At 41.8% G+C, this 19,568-nt stretch overlaps 1 protein-coding gene across 1 annotated transcript in view; it reads left to right on the plus strand.

Moving 5' to 3' along the window:
* The window catches only part of kcnd1 (potassium voltage-gated channel, Shal-related subfamily, member 1), a 76,091-nt gene that overhangs the window by 7,081 nt on the left and 49,442 nt on the right, over positions 1 to 19,568 (plus strand). The window contains exon 3 of the mRNA XM_044350484.1: positions 2,395 to 3,107. Within this exon, the coding sequence (XP_044206419.1) occupies positions 2,395 to 3,107 (713 nt within the window). The remainder of the gene's footprint in view (positions 1 to 2,394; positions 3,108 to 19,568) is intronic.

A 19,568-nucleotide genomic window follows, 5' to 3' on the forward strand; every position in this document is an offset into this window, starting at 1 on the left:
AGTCTGCCATGTTGCACCGCCATGTTTCTACAGTAGCCCAGAATGGACAAACCAAACACTGGCTCTACAAAGGGCCTTTCATGTTTTTCACGAGATTCATGGCCATTGTAGGTTTCAGTCTGCTAGATGCCACTAAATCCTACAGACTGGTCCTTTAAATTGTTTAAGAGGGAGAGATAAACACCACTAATATCAACTTGGGATGTAAGCTGTCTTGACATGGGACTTGTTGGTCTAGACGTTGGACTTGCTGGTCTAGACGTTAGACCTGGTACTTACCTTGACATTGGACTTGTTCCTTAGGACTTGATGGTTTTGACCTGGGACCTTCATTGGGGACTGTTATCTTGACTTGAGACTTTACTCTGGACTTTTTGATCTAGACTTTGGATTGGATGTGGGCCTGACTTGACGTGGAACTCAGGACTTTACTGGGGACTTACTTGTCTTACCCTGGATCTTGTGCTTGTGACTCTTTGGTCTTGGTTCTGGACTTGTTGTGAGTTGTAAGACAAGACTTTGGATTTGATTACATCTGTGACACAGTCAGTAGCTTGATCAAGCTTAATGAGTCTCAATTGCTCCGACTCTGCAGTCCAGCAGCCATATCAGATATTTTTATAATGGCCTGCCCCCAGTCTTAGTGTACTTATGTGGGTGCAGTGACCTTTGACCTTTTATTTCTTCCTAATGGTTGACTGTAATGTTGCTTTTTATGCTGCTGCACTCATTAAGTCTCTCAGGAGAAGAGCATCAACAGCTTAATGACTAAAGTGTAAAAACATCAATGCATGTGAGGGGGCTTACTAACCAGCGCTGCTCTCAAACCCCATTATCAAACTCAAACTCATTAAGACAGCAGTGATGAGCCCTCTGAAACATCCAGCAGCTCAAATGCAATCTGATTTGGCTCTTTATTGCTACAGTTTTTGGCAAGCTCTGTACCTCATCTATCTGTAAGTGATTTCTTTTACGAGTCATAAACAAGTCATTTGTTCCCTCCTCTCTCTCTCTCTCTCTCTCTCTCTCTGAACAGTGAATCAACTTCAGAACTCTTTATATTAACACTTTTTCAGCTCTGTCTTCATCGGCTTTTATATCTTTGCATTTATAACTGACCTTGTCCCATGACTCATGAATGAGTAATTGTTCTTCATTTCCTCAGACTTGATCATTTTTCACAAATGTGCTGTGTGATAAATCCTAATTTCTAGATCTTTTTAACTCGTTCAACACTTCCCCCACAATTTTCCCACAAGGCCGAGTCCACATGATTTTTAATTTTTATTCCTCTCGTAATTTCACAGATTCTGTTGATTTTCTGCTCCTTCCCACCACGTTCTCTCTGTTGACATTTAGCAAAATGTTTGAGGCAGGCGTTTAACTTCCTTCAGGGGCTTTTACAGACCAGATTATAAATGACTGTGGAGGATGCTGCTCAATTCATTTAGCTCGTTAGCTGGTAACAGCTAACAGGAAAAGCAAGCCCACCTTGGTCGACTCATTCAGACAAATCAAATCATTGAACAAAGGGGGGGGGAGGATAATTCACTTTCTTCAGAGCCATTTTTAGTTTTTTAATCAATGTGGATGCCACTGCTGTTAGATAAAATGTAGTTTATTCCTATAAGATCTTGTTAACAGCTACCAGTTAGCAACTCATTGTAGTGGACTGGAACTAATGACAAACCATTAAATCAAATTAAGCAGCACAAAATGATTTGTTTGGTATGTTTGTGGGGTCTTAGAGGTTGTGTTGAAAATACGGATTTGTTTCTGCTGTAAGTGACGATTCTGTCAATGTTATTTCTTGTTCTTGTGAGCAGCTACCAGGAAAAGCAGCTAGTTAACCTAACAGCAAAGCTAACACAGCATTAAGCTAACGTGATACAGTAATACGTGGCATCTACGTCAGCAAACTGTTAGCAAAACGGCTGCATCAATGCACCTAAATAAAATACACTAATACTGTCAATCCAGCTAATTCAAAAGATAATTTAAGTTTAATTTCCATCTATGTTGTGACTCTGATGCCATCTGCATGAAGTCACCCAGACAGGATAATGTTTTTACTATTCTGCCAACACAGCTTAAACGCAGCAGCAGCTACCGGTGCATGATGCTAACGTAAATATTTATGCTAAGCTAGCAGCTGTCCAATAGAGCAAGAAGCTGACATGATGTTAGTGATTAGCAACACTAAGGTGATATTAGTTAGCAGGATTAGCGGCAAGCTTGTAAAAAATATGTATCTTTACTTTCTATATCCTTTGTTAACATGATGTCCAGGTTTGATGCAGGACTTTGGCCTCTGAATTAATGAGTTGAAAAGTTTGCACGAATGAGTAAGCTAATCTTCTTCCTCTTCCTCCCTCCATCTTTCTTTTCATGCAGGAATACCGAGACAGGAAAAAGGAGAATCAGGAGCGTCTGGCGGAGGACACGGAGGCTAACGAAGCGATGGACGCCCCCCTCCCTCCACACAGCACCTCCAGGGAACGACTGTGGCGAGCCTTCGAGAACCCCCACACCTCCACCATGGCGCTGGTCTTCTACTACGTCACCGGCTTCTTCATCGCCGTCTCCGTCATCGCCAACGTGGTGGAGACGGTCCCCTGCCGGCCTCCTAAGGGCAGCGTCAAAGACCTTCCCTGCGGGGAGAAGTACCAGCTGGCCTTCTTCTGCATGGACACGGCCTGCGTGCTCATCTTCACCTTTGAGTACCTGATGCGCCTGTTCGCCGCGCCCAGCCGCTGCAAGTTCATGCGCTCGGTGATGTCGGTGATCGACGTGGTGGCCATCATGCCCTACTACATCGGCCTGGTGATGCCCGAGAATGAGGACGTGAGCGGCGCCTTCGTCACCCTCCGGGTTTTCCGCGTCTTCCGGATCTTCAAGTTCTCGCGTCACTCTCAGGGTTTGAGGATTTTGGGCTACACGTTGAAGAGCTGCGCCTCCGAGCTCGGCTTCCTGCTCTTCTCCCTCACCATGGCCATCATCATCTTCGCCACCGTCATGTTCTACGCCGAGAAGGGCACCAAGGGCTCCACCTTCACCTCCATCCCGGCCTCCTTCTGGTACACCATCGTCACCATGACAACGCTGGGGTGAGTCCAGCATCCGTTTTTATGTTGTGTGTGCGCTGCTGTGATATCTGACATTAAGCAGATTTTATTTTTTGCTTCTGATGACTGTACTGCCGTTAATATCATCGCCATGGCAACACAAGTGCATTTGCCTTTCAGGTTATTTGCTGTAATTGTCCTGTTTTGTGTCGGGACACGGATATGTCATTATTATTGGTTACGGTGGAGAGTTTTACTGTCTGTTTCCACCATGAAAAGCGATGAAGTGTGAGAATCTGTGTGTGTGTGCGTGTGTGTGTGTGTGTGTGTGTGTGTGTGTGTGTGCGCCTCCCACTCGTTGCTTCTCGATTACGGTGGTGTATCTTCACCCTGCTGCCGCCCACACACACACACTCACTGCTGCCAAGTGTGTGTGTGTGTGTTTCTGTGTGTGTGTGTGTGTGTGTGTGTGTGAGGATGACGGTGTCTTCATCCTGCAGCTCTCCAGCACTGATGTATTATCTGCTGTTCAAAGAGCCTTTTGGAAGCATCAAAAAAAAAAGAGTGAGTCAGGAAAAAAACCGCCACAAGCTCCGACCGAACCGACCGTGCTGCTCTTTGACATCACACACACACACACACACACACACACACACACACACACACACACGTCGAGCCTCTTCCTCTCCGTGCGACGACTCCGTCCTCCTACCTGTCTGTGAACGGAGAGAAAGACAAGAGAAAGTTCAGAAGGTGTGAATGAGGAAAGCGTGAGTAGCAGTGAATGACTCAAACGTTACGGTTCAGTGAGTTACGTAGTGAACCAGCGCTGTGTGAAAACACACGTCTGGAAAGATTTTGGCTTCTAATGAAACGAAAAAGGGAGATTTGTTTTGTAGGAAAAGGTGTTGAAGGTGCAGTGTTGGTATCAAACCTGGTGTTCGTACTTTGTTTTGTTGGTAGTTGAAGTTTTCTTTCAGAAACTAAAATTTAAAAAGAAAAAATGCAACACTCCACATACGTTATGATACCTGACAGCTTGTATCATAAAGTCTTTGGGAAAACATTCTGCCGTCAGTTTAATGTAAGTTTTGTGTGACAGAATATCAGAACTGTTTCTACAGAATAAGGATTATATTCAGTGACATGAACATATGTAAGACTTATTAATCAAAGCGGATATACACTCTACGACATGTCATACGACATGTAAAGTGACCTCTGTGCTCGCTGACTATTGATGAATCCCTGCGATGTGGAGAGAATGTGACCTGTAAAACCTTCATAGATATATTGATCATGGAGGAGTCTGATAACAGATATTTCTCTCCAAACAACTGAGATTTGACATCTGAAAATATAACGACTCATGTTTGGTTGATAACGTTGGTACTCCTCTACTCCTCTGCTCCTCTCACCTCCTCTTCTTTCCTCTACGCTACTCCTCTCGTTTCCTCTCCTCCTTCCCCCGCTCTCCTCCCTACAAATAAAAATAAACTTGCCTCCTCTCTCCTCTCCTTCTCTCCTCTCCACTCCTCTCTCCTCTCCTCCTCTCTCCTCCTCTCCTCTCCTCCTCCTCTCAGTCTTCAGGTCCATTAGTTATCAGCAGGGAGAGGTCGGCCTCTAAATGGATTCTCCAGGCAGCAGAACACAACGCAGACTCAGGCTTTTACCCTCCATTTCCTTCCTCCTCCTCCTCTTCCTCACCTCTCTTTCTACTCTCGGGTTTTCTTTTTCTCTCCTTCTTGGGAGTATCCCTCCGTTTGTTCTCCTCTTCTTCTTCTTCTTCTCTTCCTTTTGCCTTTTAGAAAAGTTCAATCAATAACACAAACATCAACTTGTTTATTTCCTTTAATCGATTTCTCTTCATCATGAATTTCTCATCGCTGATCAGAAATTCAATAAACCCTGATGAACGACGCCTCAAACTTATCTGCTACGATCAAAGACGTTTCCTGTTGATTGATTTCTCTGATTGGATGTGAACTGATCACACAGACCCAGATGTTGCAGATGTTGATGAGTAGATTAAATTCACCTGTTTAAAGCTGCTGAGGGACTTTAGTGGTTTTGCTCAGTGTTACATCATGTGATGTAACACAGCAGCCTTTTCTTTGCTTGTGCATTATTTAATGACGCTGAGAGAGAGAGAGAGAGAGAGAGTCTTGTTCTTTAAAAAAAACCTACAGGTAAACATGGACAGAATGAGGAGATGAGATCAGAGTTACTTTATACTTCTACTTTACATGAATTTAACAGCTTCAGATTCAGGCTGGTTAACCAAAATATAATCAACTAATCATTCATAATGTGTTATTATAGATTAAGCTACTGTCTGCATTAATGATGCTTACACAATAACACATCAATAATGTATATTAATGTATACATTAATATATATATACATTATTATTATGATTAAATGGGTCATTCTGAGTATTTTTACTTTTGGTACTGAAGTATATTTTTTGTGTATTTTTAATGAAATTGCAGGACTTTTACTTGTAACTGAGTATTTCTACTCTGGTGTTACTACTTTGACTTAAAGATGCAGTGCAGGATGTTTGTCGCCCACTTCTGGAGTTGTGAGGAATTACAAAAAACACCGTCTACGCCGTCAGCGACTCTCCTGTTACACCAGAGATCTATCAGATCTATCGGTTCGATCGGCGTCGTGTGAACTCGTCTGGTAAGAGCTTAAATGTAACCGACGTTCATTAATATGTAAAAGTTCCACACTACAAGTTAAATATTTAAATACTTCTCAGGTGTTTGTTCACACTGAGACGATTAAATTCGTCCTTCGTTTCGCTCTGTGTGACGCTTATTAGCTCGATTTTCCATATTAAAAAAAAAAAAATCCATAATAGAAAACTGGAAAATTGAATTCAGTTTCCATCTGACAGATGAATGTGTAATTAAGGTTTTGGAATCATTTTCATAATTTTGTATTTATGGCGTCTTAGACGGGATTTAAACGCCTGATTCAACTTGCGTCTGATTGGCTGGCGGCGGGTCTCCGAACTGTCTTCTACGTTCAGCCTGGCAACAGCAGAAGCACCTCATAGGCTGTTGGGGAACTTAAGTTTTATAGAATGAATTATTAATTGATCAATCACGAAAAATAATCTGCAAACTAGTTGATAATGAAAATGATCATATATTGCAGCCCTACTCAGAACATTGACTAAATGTTCAGACTTTAAAATAAAAATCAATCTAAAAACTGATTATTGGGAAAATGATCAGTGGAGATTTAAACATAAACTGTCAGTGAAGAGTTTTATTGTCCTCTGATGTTCTGGATGGTTTGTTAAAAGTTTTTACAGCGTCATCGTCAACTTTTAGAAACATTTATTGATCCCATTTAGCTTCAAATGTTTTTTTCCTGTGTGTTCTTTCCTCTATTTCTTTCCCATTTTCTCCTTATCTTCCTCCCTTTCACCACATATCCTCTTCCATCACTTCTCTCTCTCTCTCTCTCTCCTTTTTGAGTCTTCCCGTCCCTCCACATCCTTGTCTGCAGCCTGATCTGCTCATTTGTTTCTCTTTGTTCTGTTTTTTTTTATCATTGTTTTTCATCATGCTGCTTTTATTGCTTTGCTCCTGTGTTTTATCACTCTGCAAATAAACTGGAAGTGGAATCATAAACCTATTGCAGCCCCTACAGAAGCAATATATGTGAGAGGAAACATAATCTGCTGCAGCTCGTTCAGAGAGTCTCTCTCTGCCAGGAAAACATGCTGCGGCCGACTGTTTGTGTCTGGACTTCAGATTATCCACGTTTTCCTTTAGGTGCTCTGATCAAACTCCGTTAAATTACAATTAATTGACTTCATTTCACAGGAGAAATCTTACATTCATCCACCCACCAAATTTTCTTGGATTTTTTCTGGATTGGAAGCTTGAAAACAGATGTGATAGATAAATGACTTGCAGTATTATCAAGGCTGGGTTACAACCTGGTGTATGACTGGACTGTGTTGTTGTCAGTGGTCGAGTCTGTAATGTGAATTCCTGGATATTAAATGTTCATCTGCAACAAATATAAATATAAATATAAATGCAGCTGCAAGAACAGAACCTCCCACTCATATCTTGTGATTTTTAAACGAGAACTTATTTTAATTTTAATTATAACTATTCTAATTATATGTCTGTTTCTATCTATGTCTGTACACATATAGTCTCATCCGTATGTTTCCGCAGGATTAGCATGCTAGGCTAACAGTCCTGCTAGGCTAACAGCTGTGTGAGTTTATATCCGCGCCGTGACGTGTTTCAGAGCACACAAACACCGAAACCACACAGCTACACCTTACTTTTGTACTGTCTACGGGCTACACACAGCACGGTACGACTATGCTAACGATGCTATCCATGCTAACCGTTTGCTAGCTGCTGTGCAGGCTGGTAAAATGGATCCGTCGTGTCTCTTTGTGTTCACGGGTCAGTGCTGCTGCCTCCGTGTGAGACACTTCGGGCGGTCAACGTGTGTTTTTAAAACTTATTTCGTGACTCTGCTGTAAACGCCTCGAGAACGTAACAGAAACTGTTCATTTCCCTTTCAAAGAGCAACAACCAATGGTGTAACTTCATCACTCAGTCAGTCAGTGAGTCAGTAACAGGGCTGGTCCTGAACCCCCTTAGTGTTAGTGCCTTGATTTTTCTCTAACATGACGCCCAACATGTGATCTGACACATTGAATGCAGGTTGCAGCAGCCACGTGCAGATGTTGCTCAAACACCTGCCCTGTTGGCGTCTGACTGGATAATTTTTCTAATCCACGTCTCCCTGACCTGCCTTCATTGGTGACAGTCAGGTAACGACAGTGTTTGTCACTGTTGTGAAATTAAACCAGTATTAAAACATCTCAATACAGCAGCCAAACTTAAGCAACAGCCGGCCATTAAGCTTAACAACGAGCGAGCTAGTCTGGTGTAAAATAGCATTGTCAATGAAAACGAATGAAACAAATAAATATGCAATACGTGGTTAATAGTCTATGCAGTCATATTTGGATATTTCTTTCCTTCTCTCCTCCTTATCTCTTGTTTCCTCCTCTCCTCTCTCCTCTCCTGTGTCAGCAGCTCTTCTGTTAGCAGCAGTATTCAGGCTCCAAGGGCTTTTGGGGGAGACGGGCTTTAGGATGCCACTGGAGCAATTAGCTACAGTCTCTATTAAACCCCCCCGACTCTACACCTCCTCCCTCCTCACCCTTCACACCTTGCACTTAAATTACTCTCTGCCAGCCATCTATAAGGTGGTATGACTCCCTCTTCCTCTTCCTCCTCTTTCCATCTGTCTCAGTTTGCACTTTTCAGTTTCCTCTTCCTTTGCTCTCTGAGGGGTTTCCACTCTGAGACAGAGTCTGAATTTATTGGTGAACAGGACTTAAAGGTCAATCTGATGAACTTTTACTTCCTGAGTGTAAAAGTGTAGATCCAGTTCAGGTTGATTTTATTCTTAAATATCTGCAGATTGATTGGAAATTGATCTAAGTGGCTCTGGTTGGTGCCTTTGCTCACTGTGTGTGTGTGTGTGTGTGTGTGTGTGTGTGTGTGTTCATACTGCTGATCAATGAGACGACCTAACAGACCTGTAATGTGAATTCATGTATTCAGTTATCGTTGCCCTTTTTGTCGCTACTTATACTTTTCAATGAGAATACAGTTGGATCATCCAGTCCACATCTGGAGGCATCTGGCTCACATTGTGATCTGGGAAAACTTGTAAGAATTACTCTTAAAATGCAATAAAAAGAACCAACTTAAGGGTAAAAAAGTTCTTCACTGAGTGTGAACAATGAGACACATTTATCAAATGACTTACAGCCGAGTGTAAAAGTTACTTTTTAAAGTCCAGCCGACATTAAACTGCCAAAAAAGGCATTTATTTCTCCTTTGAATAAAAATCAGAAACCAAAAGTGAGAAATTTATATTTTAAATTCTTGCTTTTACATTATTTTAATTAAATATCGTTCCATCATCTGCATACGTAGCTGGAGTCCTTATTTCTATACAGCAAATTAAATCTGTTCATATGTGATAATGTAGCGTTCTATCACAGGCAGAACAGACGGTCACACTGAGCCTGATTGCATCCTGCTACACAACTCTAAACACGACTCTGAACAACAACCCACATTAGCTTTCCTGCTAAAGTCTCCTTCTTATCTAACTTACAAACATGAACACACGTCTCGTCCTGCAGCTTGTTGAACGAGCCACTAAACAAACATTCACCAGGGAAAAGTGCAGCGCTAATGTCAGTTAGCAGTTAGGTAGCTAATTAGCTGCTCAGCTGCGGCACATTAAACAACATGTAAACACACCTGCAGATGTTGCTTCGGACCCGTTAGATGCTGGTTTGGTTGTTGCTTTTCAAAATCTCTGTTAGTGACACGCTGTCTGTCCATGACTCATAGCTACAGCAGTTTGTTCACTTTGTCTCTGTTGCTGTCTGTCTGCTGTCAATCAAACACAGACACCGACACACCCCCAAGCTGCTGTCAATCAAACAGACACACCCCCCAGGCTGCTGTCAATCAAACACAGACACCGACACACCCCCAAGCTTCTGTCAATCAAACACAGACACCGACACACCCCCAAGCTGCTGTCAATCAAACAGACACACCCCCCAGGCTGCTGTCAATCAAACACAGACACAGACACACCCCCAGGCTGCTGTCAATCAAACACAGACACAGCCACTGGTATGTAGAAATTTGATACTGCCCAAAGCTTTCTGGTACTTTAACCAGCAGCTCATTTTACTGCCCAATAATTTTTTTTCTTTTAATGATTTATGCAGTGTTTCTAAACACAGAAGCACCAAGTAGAGTTCTGAATGGTTCTGAATAAAACTGAACCTGTCCCGTACCTGCGCCTGACAGCCAATCACAACACCCAGGGCTTTCAACACCGAGCATCATAAAAATCATAAATCCAAAACTGATAATCTGATTTTTTCTCATGTCCTCGCTTCACTTTTTCAACTTAAACAAGCGTCTTTATATAAGAGCAACTTTAGCATCCGGTCTGTATATGGAGCTAAAGTTGCTCCATATACTGCTGCAGAGCACTTTACCATCCACATTATTTATAAGAACAAGAGGGGAAGCAGCCATTTCCTCCGAGTAACAGGATGTATATGAGTCTGAGAGCGAAAGCAGCAGACCGCCTTATAAAACAGCCGGGATGGAATTATACACCATCTCAACACATGGCTCACACTGTTAATGTTTTAATAGGAGGAGAAAGGGAGGAGTACGGTGAAGGATGGAGGGATGGAGAGGGAGAAATAAAGCGAGAGAGGAAGAGGAGGGAAGAGAGGAGGTGCAGGTAGAAACAGAAATAAAAAAAATCAAAGAGTTACAGAAAGATGAAGTGGTGAGATGCCGTCTCTCCATTTTCCTCCTGCTTCAAGGTTGGAACACAAAATGGCCGCCGTGGCCCTCCTCAGACGTCCAGACACCTGCAGGAAACTCCATCCTGTTCCTAAAAAAACTCCAGATTCTGCTAACGCTGTGATTGGCTGTAAGTTTGAACACACCCGCCTCCGAAAACAGCACGTTTGATTTGTTTCTGGTTGGATCGAAACAAGATCTCAATGGCGGGAACACGGTTCTGCTTACGGCTTTACCGGCTGCGATAACATTTGTACTGCAGTTCTTTGAGACATTTGACTTTGTGCTACATTATAAATGTCTCAAAGAAATTCAGTACAAAGTCAAGAGGTTGTGAAATGCAGCACAACAAGCTAGCAAAGCTGCAAACTACTCGCTGGAGACTGAAAACCTGATCGCTGTTATCTAAACAAACTGACACGACCAAACTCTTCATGATGAAGAACATGTGACCCGGTGCAGCGGTGTGACTCACTGACAGCTCAACAACGGAGGAATAAAATATATCAGGCTTTGATACACACACAATACTTGTTAGTAGATCAGTTCATCGTTGGTTTGGAAAAATATAATAAATATAATATATGATCGATAATATAAAAAATCAGCAGCTTTATCCTTTAATGAGAATTAATACTGGCTATAATGAGAAAGGTGTTTGAAATATTTGACTGTAACATTTGACTTTGTTTTAGGACAAACACAAATTCTGTTCTCACTAAGCAGCCCAGATGTGGTTCTTATCAACATGTGGACACTATCAGAGAAAGACCCGAGCCCGTGGATCTGTTTGTCACTTTAAAACGACTATTATAAGGAAACATTATTATTATATAAATTATTATAAAGAAACATAATTTGTAATAATTACATATATTTTCTTGTTAAAACAAGAACATTTTGTCAATATAATTATAAAAATATAAGGCATATTTCTTCCTAGAGGTGGCAGCTTTACTACTAAATAAATAGTCCCTGTGCAGACTGTTGTTAGTGTGGTCTGTGGAAACCGTCCCACCCAAAACCTCATTAGACAAGGCTCCCCCTCCTCACATACATTCATACACTGATGTTGGAAGCTGCCATGTAAGAGGCCAACCTGCTCATCAGGAGCGATATAGAGCTTCACGATGTTTCTAATCCTCACACACCGTTCAGGAGGAATTTGGGGTTCAGTGTCTTGCTGAGGACACTTTGACATGCAGACTGCTGGAGGAGCCGGGGGACGACCTGCTCTGCCTCCTGAGTTTAACCCCCCTGGCATCACCTCCACAGGATCCCTTTAAGTTTGATGAATTTATGCTGGAACAAGGCTGCAGGTATGAGCCTGACGACGATGTGAGTTTCTATCATCACACAACACACAAAGCATCAGAAAACTCATCTGAATGCACAATGCAACAGACATGATATTAAACAAAGAATGAAGACCATTAAAAAAGGAGGGAACTAGTTAGACAGTGATAGGTAACTGATGAGGGAAATATCGATCAGTTAGAGGAGAATTTATTGCAAGAACATGTGCAGAGTCTTAACGGAGAAAACATGTAGAATAATTATGGAACTGACAATTATACATCGATAAAAACCAAGCTGAGGAATTGAAAACAATCAGCGCAATCAGCAGACAATTAACTGGAGCTGCACAGGAGAATTATGGCTTTCTCTCATAATGACTCTGTAATTTTTACTTTACAGACGGTTAACGTGGAGCCTCAGAAACACTTTCATTATTCTGTGTTTGTCCTGGAGCTCTTATCTCCCTCACAACATGAACACAATCAGCCATGAAGGAATTAATGAGTATGAATCCTCAGTCAGGTGTTTACTTTCTACCTCAGTGAGTAGCCACGAACACACGGCGATGTTAGCGGTCGCTGCGCTCTTCTTTATTCTACAACAATATTAAATACGACCTCAGCTGATCACTTGTGACCCAAATACAAAAAAAACTTTAAAATCACTGCTATGAGCTGCAGTAAAGCTGCACATTTCTGGTCAAAATGAAGTGTTTTCAACTCAGAATTGAGATTTTCTCTCACGATTCTTTGGGACACAAGTTTTTTTAAAAAAAACATCGATTGCAATCCAAACAAATCCTCCAAATGAAACTCCAGATACCTGGTTTGATCATGTGACTCCTGAACAACACGTAGCAGCGTTTCCTAATCTGGCGTCTCTACCAGCAAGACGAAGCCGTCACATATCACTGTTAAACGATAATGATGTCCTGCATGTAGCCGGTCTGCAGTTTAAGCTGTGTTCCACTCAGGTAACCAGGGGTTAGCGACGTTAGCATGTTAGCATGAGTAAAATGTGCTTTACGGCCATCTGTAATTCATAATACTTTAGGGAATGTGTACAGTGTATATTTACATTTGCTCTCCACCATATAAGTATTATTTTTCCTCTCAAGACTCTACTGAAGATGCTGAATGTCCTTCAGCATCAACATCAGCTGTCAAGCTGCTATTGAAAGTTAATTTCCCAGCAGAGCCAACCTTCTGTAAGTCTTACAAGCTTTTATTGAAAATCCAACAAAGTCAAAAAATGTGCAAACAGCCATTAAACTACAAGTGAGCATATAACGTAACTGTTGTCTTTAAACGGCCTTCATAATAAATGAACCTAATAATGAAAACAGTATAAATACTAATCAAGTACAAAATAAATGTGCAACACTGCAGAGCTATTGGCTTATTGGACAATTTCACAAAGTGCACATAATCTTTTTCTTTTTTGCGTCACCGATTACGTGGATGAACTGTTGCACGTCATCTTTGAGAAGGTTTTCCAGGACGCTGCCCAACACATGGATGAGGTGCTGAAGATCCCACTTTATCACAATAAACATTGTTAATTCTATATAAACTGTTTTGTGTGCTTTGTAACATAATAAGTAACAAACATGAAAGATGAACTTTAAGCAATATAAGATAGTGAAAACAGTAATTTATTGTATTTTCTTCCATACTCATATCTGTGTTATAATAATAACTGACAATTTATATGCATAAAAATACTTACTGCTCTATTCCCCTTCAGATGTAAAGGCCCATATTCTGCTCTATAAATGTACGAAAACATTCAGACAAGTTTGAGACCAGGATGATCCACCATGTATGATGGTTGGTTCTGAAGCTGCTGTAGTCGTCGTGTAATGTGACGTATAATGTAGAAAAGATAATTACTGCGTTATTACAATTTCAGTCATCAGGTATTCATACTACCTGCAGACATCCTCAGGCTCTGTAAACACACCTGTGTCAGGAAAGAGATTCAAAAAGTGAAAACATTGCAGGTGAAGTTTATTTGGAAGTTTTGTTACTAATGAGGACATAGATCACCAAATGCAACGATTTAATAATGTTGTCAATTTAATAAGTAAATAATGTTTAAACACTGTAATAACTAGTAAACATACATTACTATGATTTATTAGGAGTTGGCAGATAATCCTACATCCCCTCTTGTTAGCTACTGTTGTGGAGAAAACATGGCTGGCTCTTAGCTACGTTTGAGTTTTACTGGTTTGTAACGGGAAAAGCTTACGGCCTTCATGAGACTTGCATTTATTTACATGCCAGAAACGTAGCTTTTGATAGATAAATATTAATTATCTATAGTGTGTGGGGCCTCATTTTCATTTTTTCACAATCCTCTAAACACGCCGTCCTTTTATACAGAGTACGGCTACATAAACTATATAAACAGAGTCACTAGCAGTGGGTTGTTGTCTGTGACACAAACAGCCACCACAGCCAGCGACAACGTATCACTTTAGCTAACGTTACGTAGCCACATACAGAAAGAAACGTTGACGTGACATTAAGTTAATAATTAACCATTCTGTTGTATCCTTGATGCTTGAACTTGGTCAGGAACCTCTTTCTACTAAAGGTCTGAAACATACATGGTTGCTGCTATGTTTTCTTCGGCAGACATGTTTCTCTCAGGGTTCACGGCCAGCAGTTGCTATGGTAGCACAAAGCCGTACTCGTGTCAGCACCAAGCCCCCAGGAACAGGCCGGGCTGTGAAGCCAATTTGACATAGCGGCCAAACCATGTAGTTACAACGTCACATGACGCTATTGGGCCCAAAAAGACTTTGTTCCATAGATTTACATTGTGAAAGAGACGTCCTTAAATCAGCGGATAATTTTTTTAAAGCATCACAACTCCGGCGAAATGACTCGTCTTACTATCAGAATTTGATTCATTCAGTTCGATCACATTTCGAAAGGCTAAAAGAGTCACATGATTGAATTGTTTTATCCCCGTTCATGTTAGCCGGAGGGCTAAACTGGAAGTAGCCGGCGAAAGCCACTAGTGCGCTTGCTGTATGAGCCCAATGATCCTGGAAGATCCGGGTAATTTTATACGCGGAAGTCAAACTTTTTTAGCTTCATGCGCCACTGAGCAACTTTGATAGGAATGATCGGGGCCCCGCCTCCGACGCTGTATCCAGTTCTCTTCATACATCCATGGTCAGCAGAGGAGTCGGTGACGTGAGCAGCAGCTTATCATCATTTAAAGGAACTCAAAAAAGCTGCTCTTAACGCGGCTGTTTAGACAGGATGAGAAGGCTGCTGTGCTGCTTGATCCTTGTGGTATTTGGACCAAAGCGTGTCAGAGACATTTTATTAAGTCCCCAGGAAACTGTGTTAAGTTGTGGAAAAGGGTTATAATATGTCACCTTTAAGCAAGGCACTGAACTGCTGACTGCTGCACACAGCTGCACGCTGGCAAGCAGCAGGGATTGAGGAGATGGAGATAAGTGTGTGTGTGTGTGTGTGTGTGTGTGTGTGTGTGTGTGTGTGTGTGTGTGTGTGTGTGTGTGTGTGTGCGTGCATGTAGGAGTATTAAAAAAGACAAATTTACCCCGCATAAGATGGCCAATGAATTAATCTCCCTCTCTCATTTTTAATGTGGACGAGCTGGAAGCAAACCAGGTTTTCTGCTCGACTGGCGAGGGAGAGTCGGGTCATGTGATCGGGAGTTCGGGGTTTTACAGATCTATGTGGCCATGCATCTATCCTCTCCCTCCTAGGCTGTAATGGAGTGGAGACTCCACCACAGATCCATAATGGCAGAAATCTGCAGCTGTCTCCTTCGGCGGAGAGCTTTTGAGGGCCACGGTGTGAAACCGATCAATACTCTGCGATCGATCGGGTCCTGGCAGCAGCGTTGTAATGAGTCTCTGATCTATGCTGCTGTAGATCTATACAGGTGGGCTGGAGTGTAAATGATCAGAGCGGATCTAGAACTGAAGATCTGTGGTGGATCTGATCATTCTGTGTGATTTAGTGTGAAACCGTCGCTGTGAGGACGTTTTGGTTAAGACTTTATTTTAGACTTCAGGTCAGAATTAGGTTCAGGTTCAGTTTAGGGTTCAGGTTTATGGGAATGAGGAGGACTGCAGATGAAAATGAATAAAATCTGACACATGCTGATGTAAATTCATGTGTTTTGTTCCACCAACAACAGGAAAGAAACATTAATAATAAACATTCTTATTATACACAGATGTTATAAATAATAAGTACTCTAATAGTACATAAATGTTCTTTTCTTATTTCAAGTAAAATAGCTGCATTTAAAAATAAAATAATGCGCATCCTGAAATAAAGTGGATCGATCATGTTGGGCTCTTAGATTGTTCCTCCTTTCTGTGCCTTCAGTTCAGATTTGAATGAGCATGTTTGCTCCAAAGATTTGTGCTTTGTCTGAAGTGGCACTTGAACTGCCTGTGGAAGCATTTTTTTCGTTTTACGTACGTAACTACAGTCGTTGTATATTGGGCCCTGAGCGCTTCCAACATCGAGGTGACCTACGCTCAACCATGTACCTGAACGCCTCCTGTGTAGTCATGTCCCTGCTGATCTGCTAAACGTGCTGCTAATGCTACGCTTTCTGTCCAGACACGGGGTCAGAGTACTACTTTTCTCTGACTCGTGTCGCGCCTCGTCTCTGGTCTCTCTGACATGCTGGAGTCAGTCGTCAGAGCCCTGAACCTCCGCACTGCCCCTGCAGAGAGCGGAGCAGCTCCCTGATTGCTGATTTATTCAGAATTTATTAATATTAAATGTATTGCATGTCCAAATTGCACCAAATTCGACACTGCACTCCCTCGGGTCCCCAGCAATACACCCGCCAAGTGTGGAGTCAATCGCATGAATGGTTTACAAGATACACGAAGGACATACATACACACATATATACAGACAGAGAGGCCTTCCTTTAGTAGAGAGATGTCAGTGAGAGAACCGAATATTTTTTCTTTATGTTGCTGAAATCTATCAAAAAACAAGAGTTTAAATCAAAACACGTTTTTCTTGCAGGGCATGATGGGAATATGAGTCCAAACAGATGTGGTGTGTGTGTGTGTGTGTGTGTGTGTGTGTGTGTGTTATATAACAGGTCACACTTGTATAATATGTATAATGTTCCATCCAGACTGTCAGAGCAGGAACATGACATTTACCACTGCTCAGGTTATTATGTAATATGGTAATTATGGTGTTATACTAATTATCAGGGTATGCTAATTGAGACATTATGGTAATATGGATGTGCACACCGTAAGAGCCCAAGTGAGCCTTTACAATATGCCCAGATAGAAAGGGAGCTTTGGAGTTGTTGGAACCACAGACTGTATATCAAGATGGACGTAGCGAGCTATGACGTCACCCGTTGGTTTCATTGGAGCCGGTTTGAAGCTCAGAGTTACAACTTATGGTCGACGCCATCTTTTCAGTTTGGAGTCAGGACCTTTCAAATAAAGAGTGCTCTGAAAACACGCCCCGCTACCTCGGACCCAAGCTAACGTTAGCTTTCTGGGAACACCAAGCACTGCACACTTGGGTTAACGTTAGCTACTTTAGCTAAACTGTGCTAACAGGTCAGGTATCATAATCAAATAACATTAAACTTAGTGAAATAGTCTGACTCAGTGTGAGTCTTGGAGCCGGGGAAAGCAACAGGTGAGCCAACTGTTAATCACAGCTGTCAATCAACGTCCACACAGCAGATATCAAAGCTACTACAAGTCTTCAAATCTTATTAGAGGGTCTGAATTTAGAGATTGAGACCAGAATGACTCGCTGAAAAAAATGGTGTTTCTCATGAAAAGTTGTCTGAGAGAGAAGTCGACCAATCGCTGTGTGAAGTTGGTGTTACGTCAGATTGTCTGTTTCAGAAAGTTGCAGAAATGATCAGAGTCAGTGTCCCTGATTCCGATGCAGGAAAGGTTTGGAGGGAGGAGGTTTTTGAAGCTGGTTTGATTCCCCGCTCCTTCTCTCCATGAACCCCAAATATCTCTTGAAGTTGAGGCCTTGCGTGGTAACTCGCTGCCATCGGCGTGTCACTGTGTGTAAAAAGCACTTCAGATATAAGCACAACCTTCACAAAAATGTCCAGACTGCTTCTTCACACTGTTAAAAATCACTGGATTCAAATGACCCAGTTTGAGTGAATATATCACCAACACAGTACTGGGTTAATGTTACCCAGAGAGCCGCTCAACACAAGCAGCTGTTTTGAGCCAGTTTTACTGTTATTTGGTATTTTACTTGTGGGTTATTTACCCAAACTAAAGGTTATAATCTACTTTTTTTAAACTTATATGTCACAAATTTGCTGATTGTTAATAACTTGTGTATCTTTTGAATGTCATTTGCACATCATTATGTACAAGAAACAAGACATTTATGACAGTATTTTACTAACGCTTGTTGTGTTTAACACTGGCTCAAAATAACAGATTGCTACTGAAGTTAACCCAGTGTTTTATTGGTGCTATATTCACCCAAACTGGGTAAATGGTATTTTTAAATCATCTAGTTGTGTTGGACATTTTCAGCAGCTGCTGCTCCTCTGAGGCTGTAAAGTCAGTGACCTTTGTAGCTGTAATGTGTGTGTGTGTGTGTGTGTGTGTGTGTGTGTGTGTGTGTGATGTTAATCTGTATTCACGCAGGGACAGTTGAGATGTTTCATATGCTTCACATTCATACAACACTACAACCAAAGTCTGCTGCTGCTCACACTCAGATTTCTTTTTCAGTAAAGCACGCAAAAGAAAAGGAACTGCAGTCACTTTATTTTACCATCAATTGATTCTGATTCTTCCGGACCGTCACAGATGCTGCAAATCCAGAGGTGTTATACATATATAACACCTCTGGAGGTCATCCAGGATTCACAGAGCCAGAGTTACATACATAACTCACTGATACCACTACTGTCGCCTCGTGATGGGCAAAAATGAACCAACAAATCTTTTTTGAACAAATCTTTTTAGTGTCCGATATGTACCAGGTCAGCCTGTTAAACGTACCGAGTGCTCATTAATCCTGGACTTTTCCCACTCATACCGCCCACGCCCACTCACTGTTATCGTAGGATACCGCTCACACTGCCTGCTACGGTGGTGCAGTCGCTCAAAACACGAACTGGAACTGGGAAGTCTGCTACTTGCCCAGGAAGAATCACATTACTTAACGTAACCTACCTACCTACAAGTGGGATGCTGAATCAATGCATTTAAATTAATATTTTATCTTTATTAATGTAAACTTATAAATGATGACTACTAATGCACTGAAGAGAGATTTTGTGGGGGCGGGCAGTACTAGCTGTCGAATGTGCCTGTATGTACTATAACGGAGCGTCTGACGGAAACTGACGGCATATTTTGCAAAAAGTATCAAAACGCTTTTAACTAACCAGTCTCACGACGGTCTAATCCCAGCTCACGTTCCCTGTTAGTGGATGAACGATCCAACGCTTGACAATGAAAGGAAGAACCGACATCGAAGGATCAAAAAAGGTTCGATACATCAACTCGAAGTATCGGTCCACCCATCACTACTGTCGCCTCCTTCTCCAAGTCCATATCTTTGGAGTTATCGACCCTGCTCTCTCCTTCTTTCCCAACCAGATAATAGTGGTAACCAGTTCACCACAACAACCTTCTTCCATCTCTTCATCTTTGCAATACTGCCAGTCTCTCTATTATCACTTCCAGACTCAATTACTGCACCGGGATCCTGTTTTTCACCTCCAGAGACCACATCTCATCACATTTTGACG

The sequence above is a fragment of the Thunnus albacares genome, chromosome 5 (assembly GCF_914725855.1).
Source record: "Thunnus albacares chromosome 5, fThuAlb1.1, whole genome shotgun sequence".
NCBI lineage: Eukaryota > Metazoa > Chordata > Actinopteri > Scombriformes > Scombridae > Thunnus > Thunnus albacares.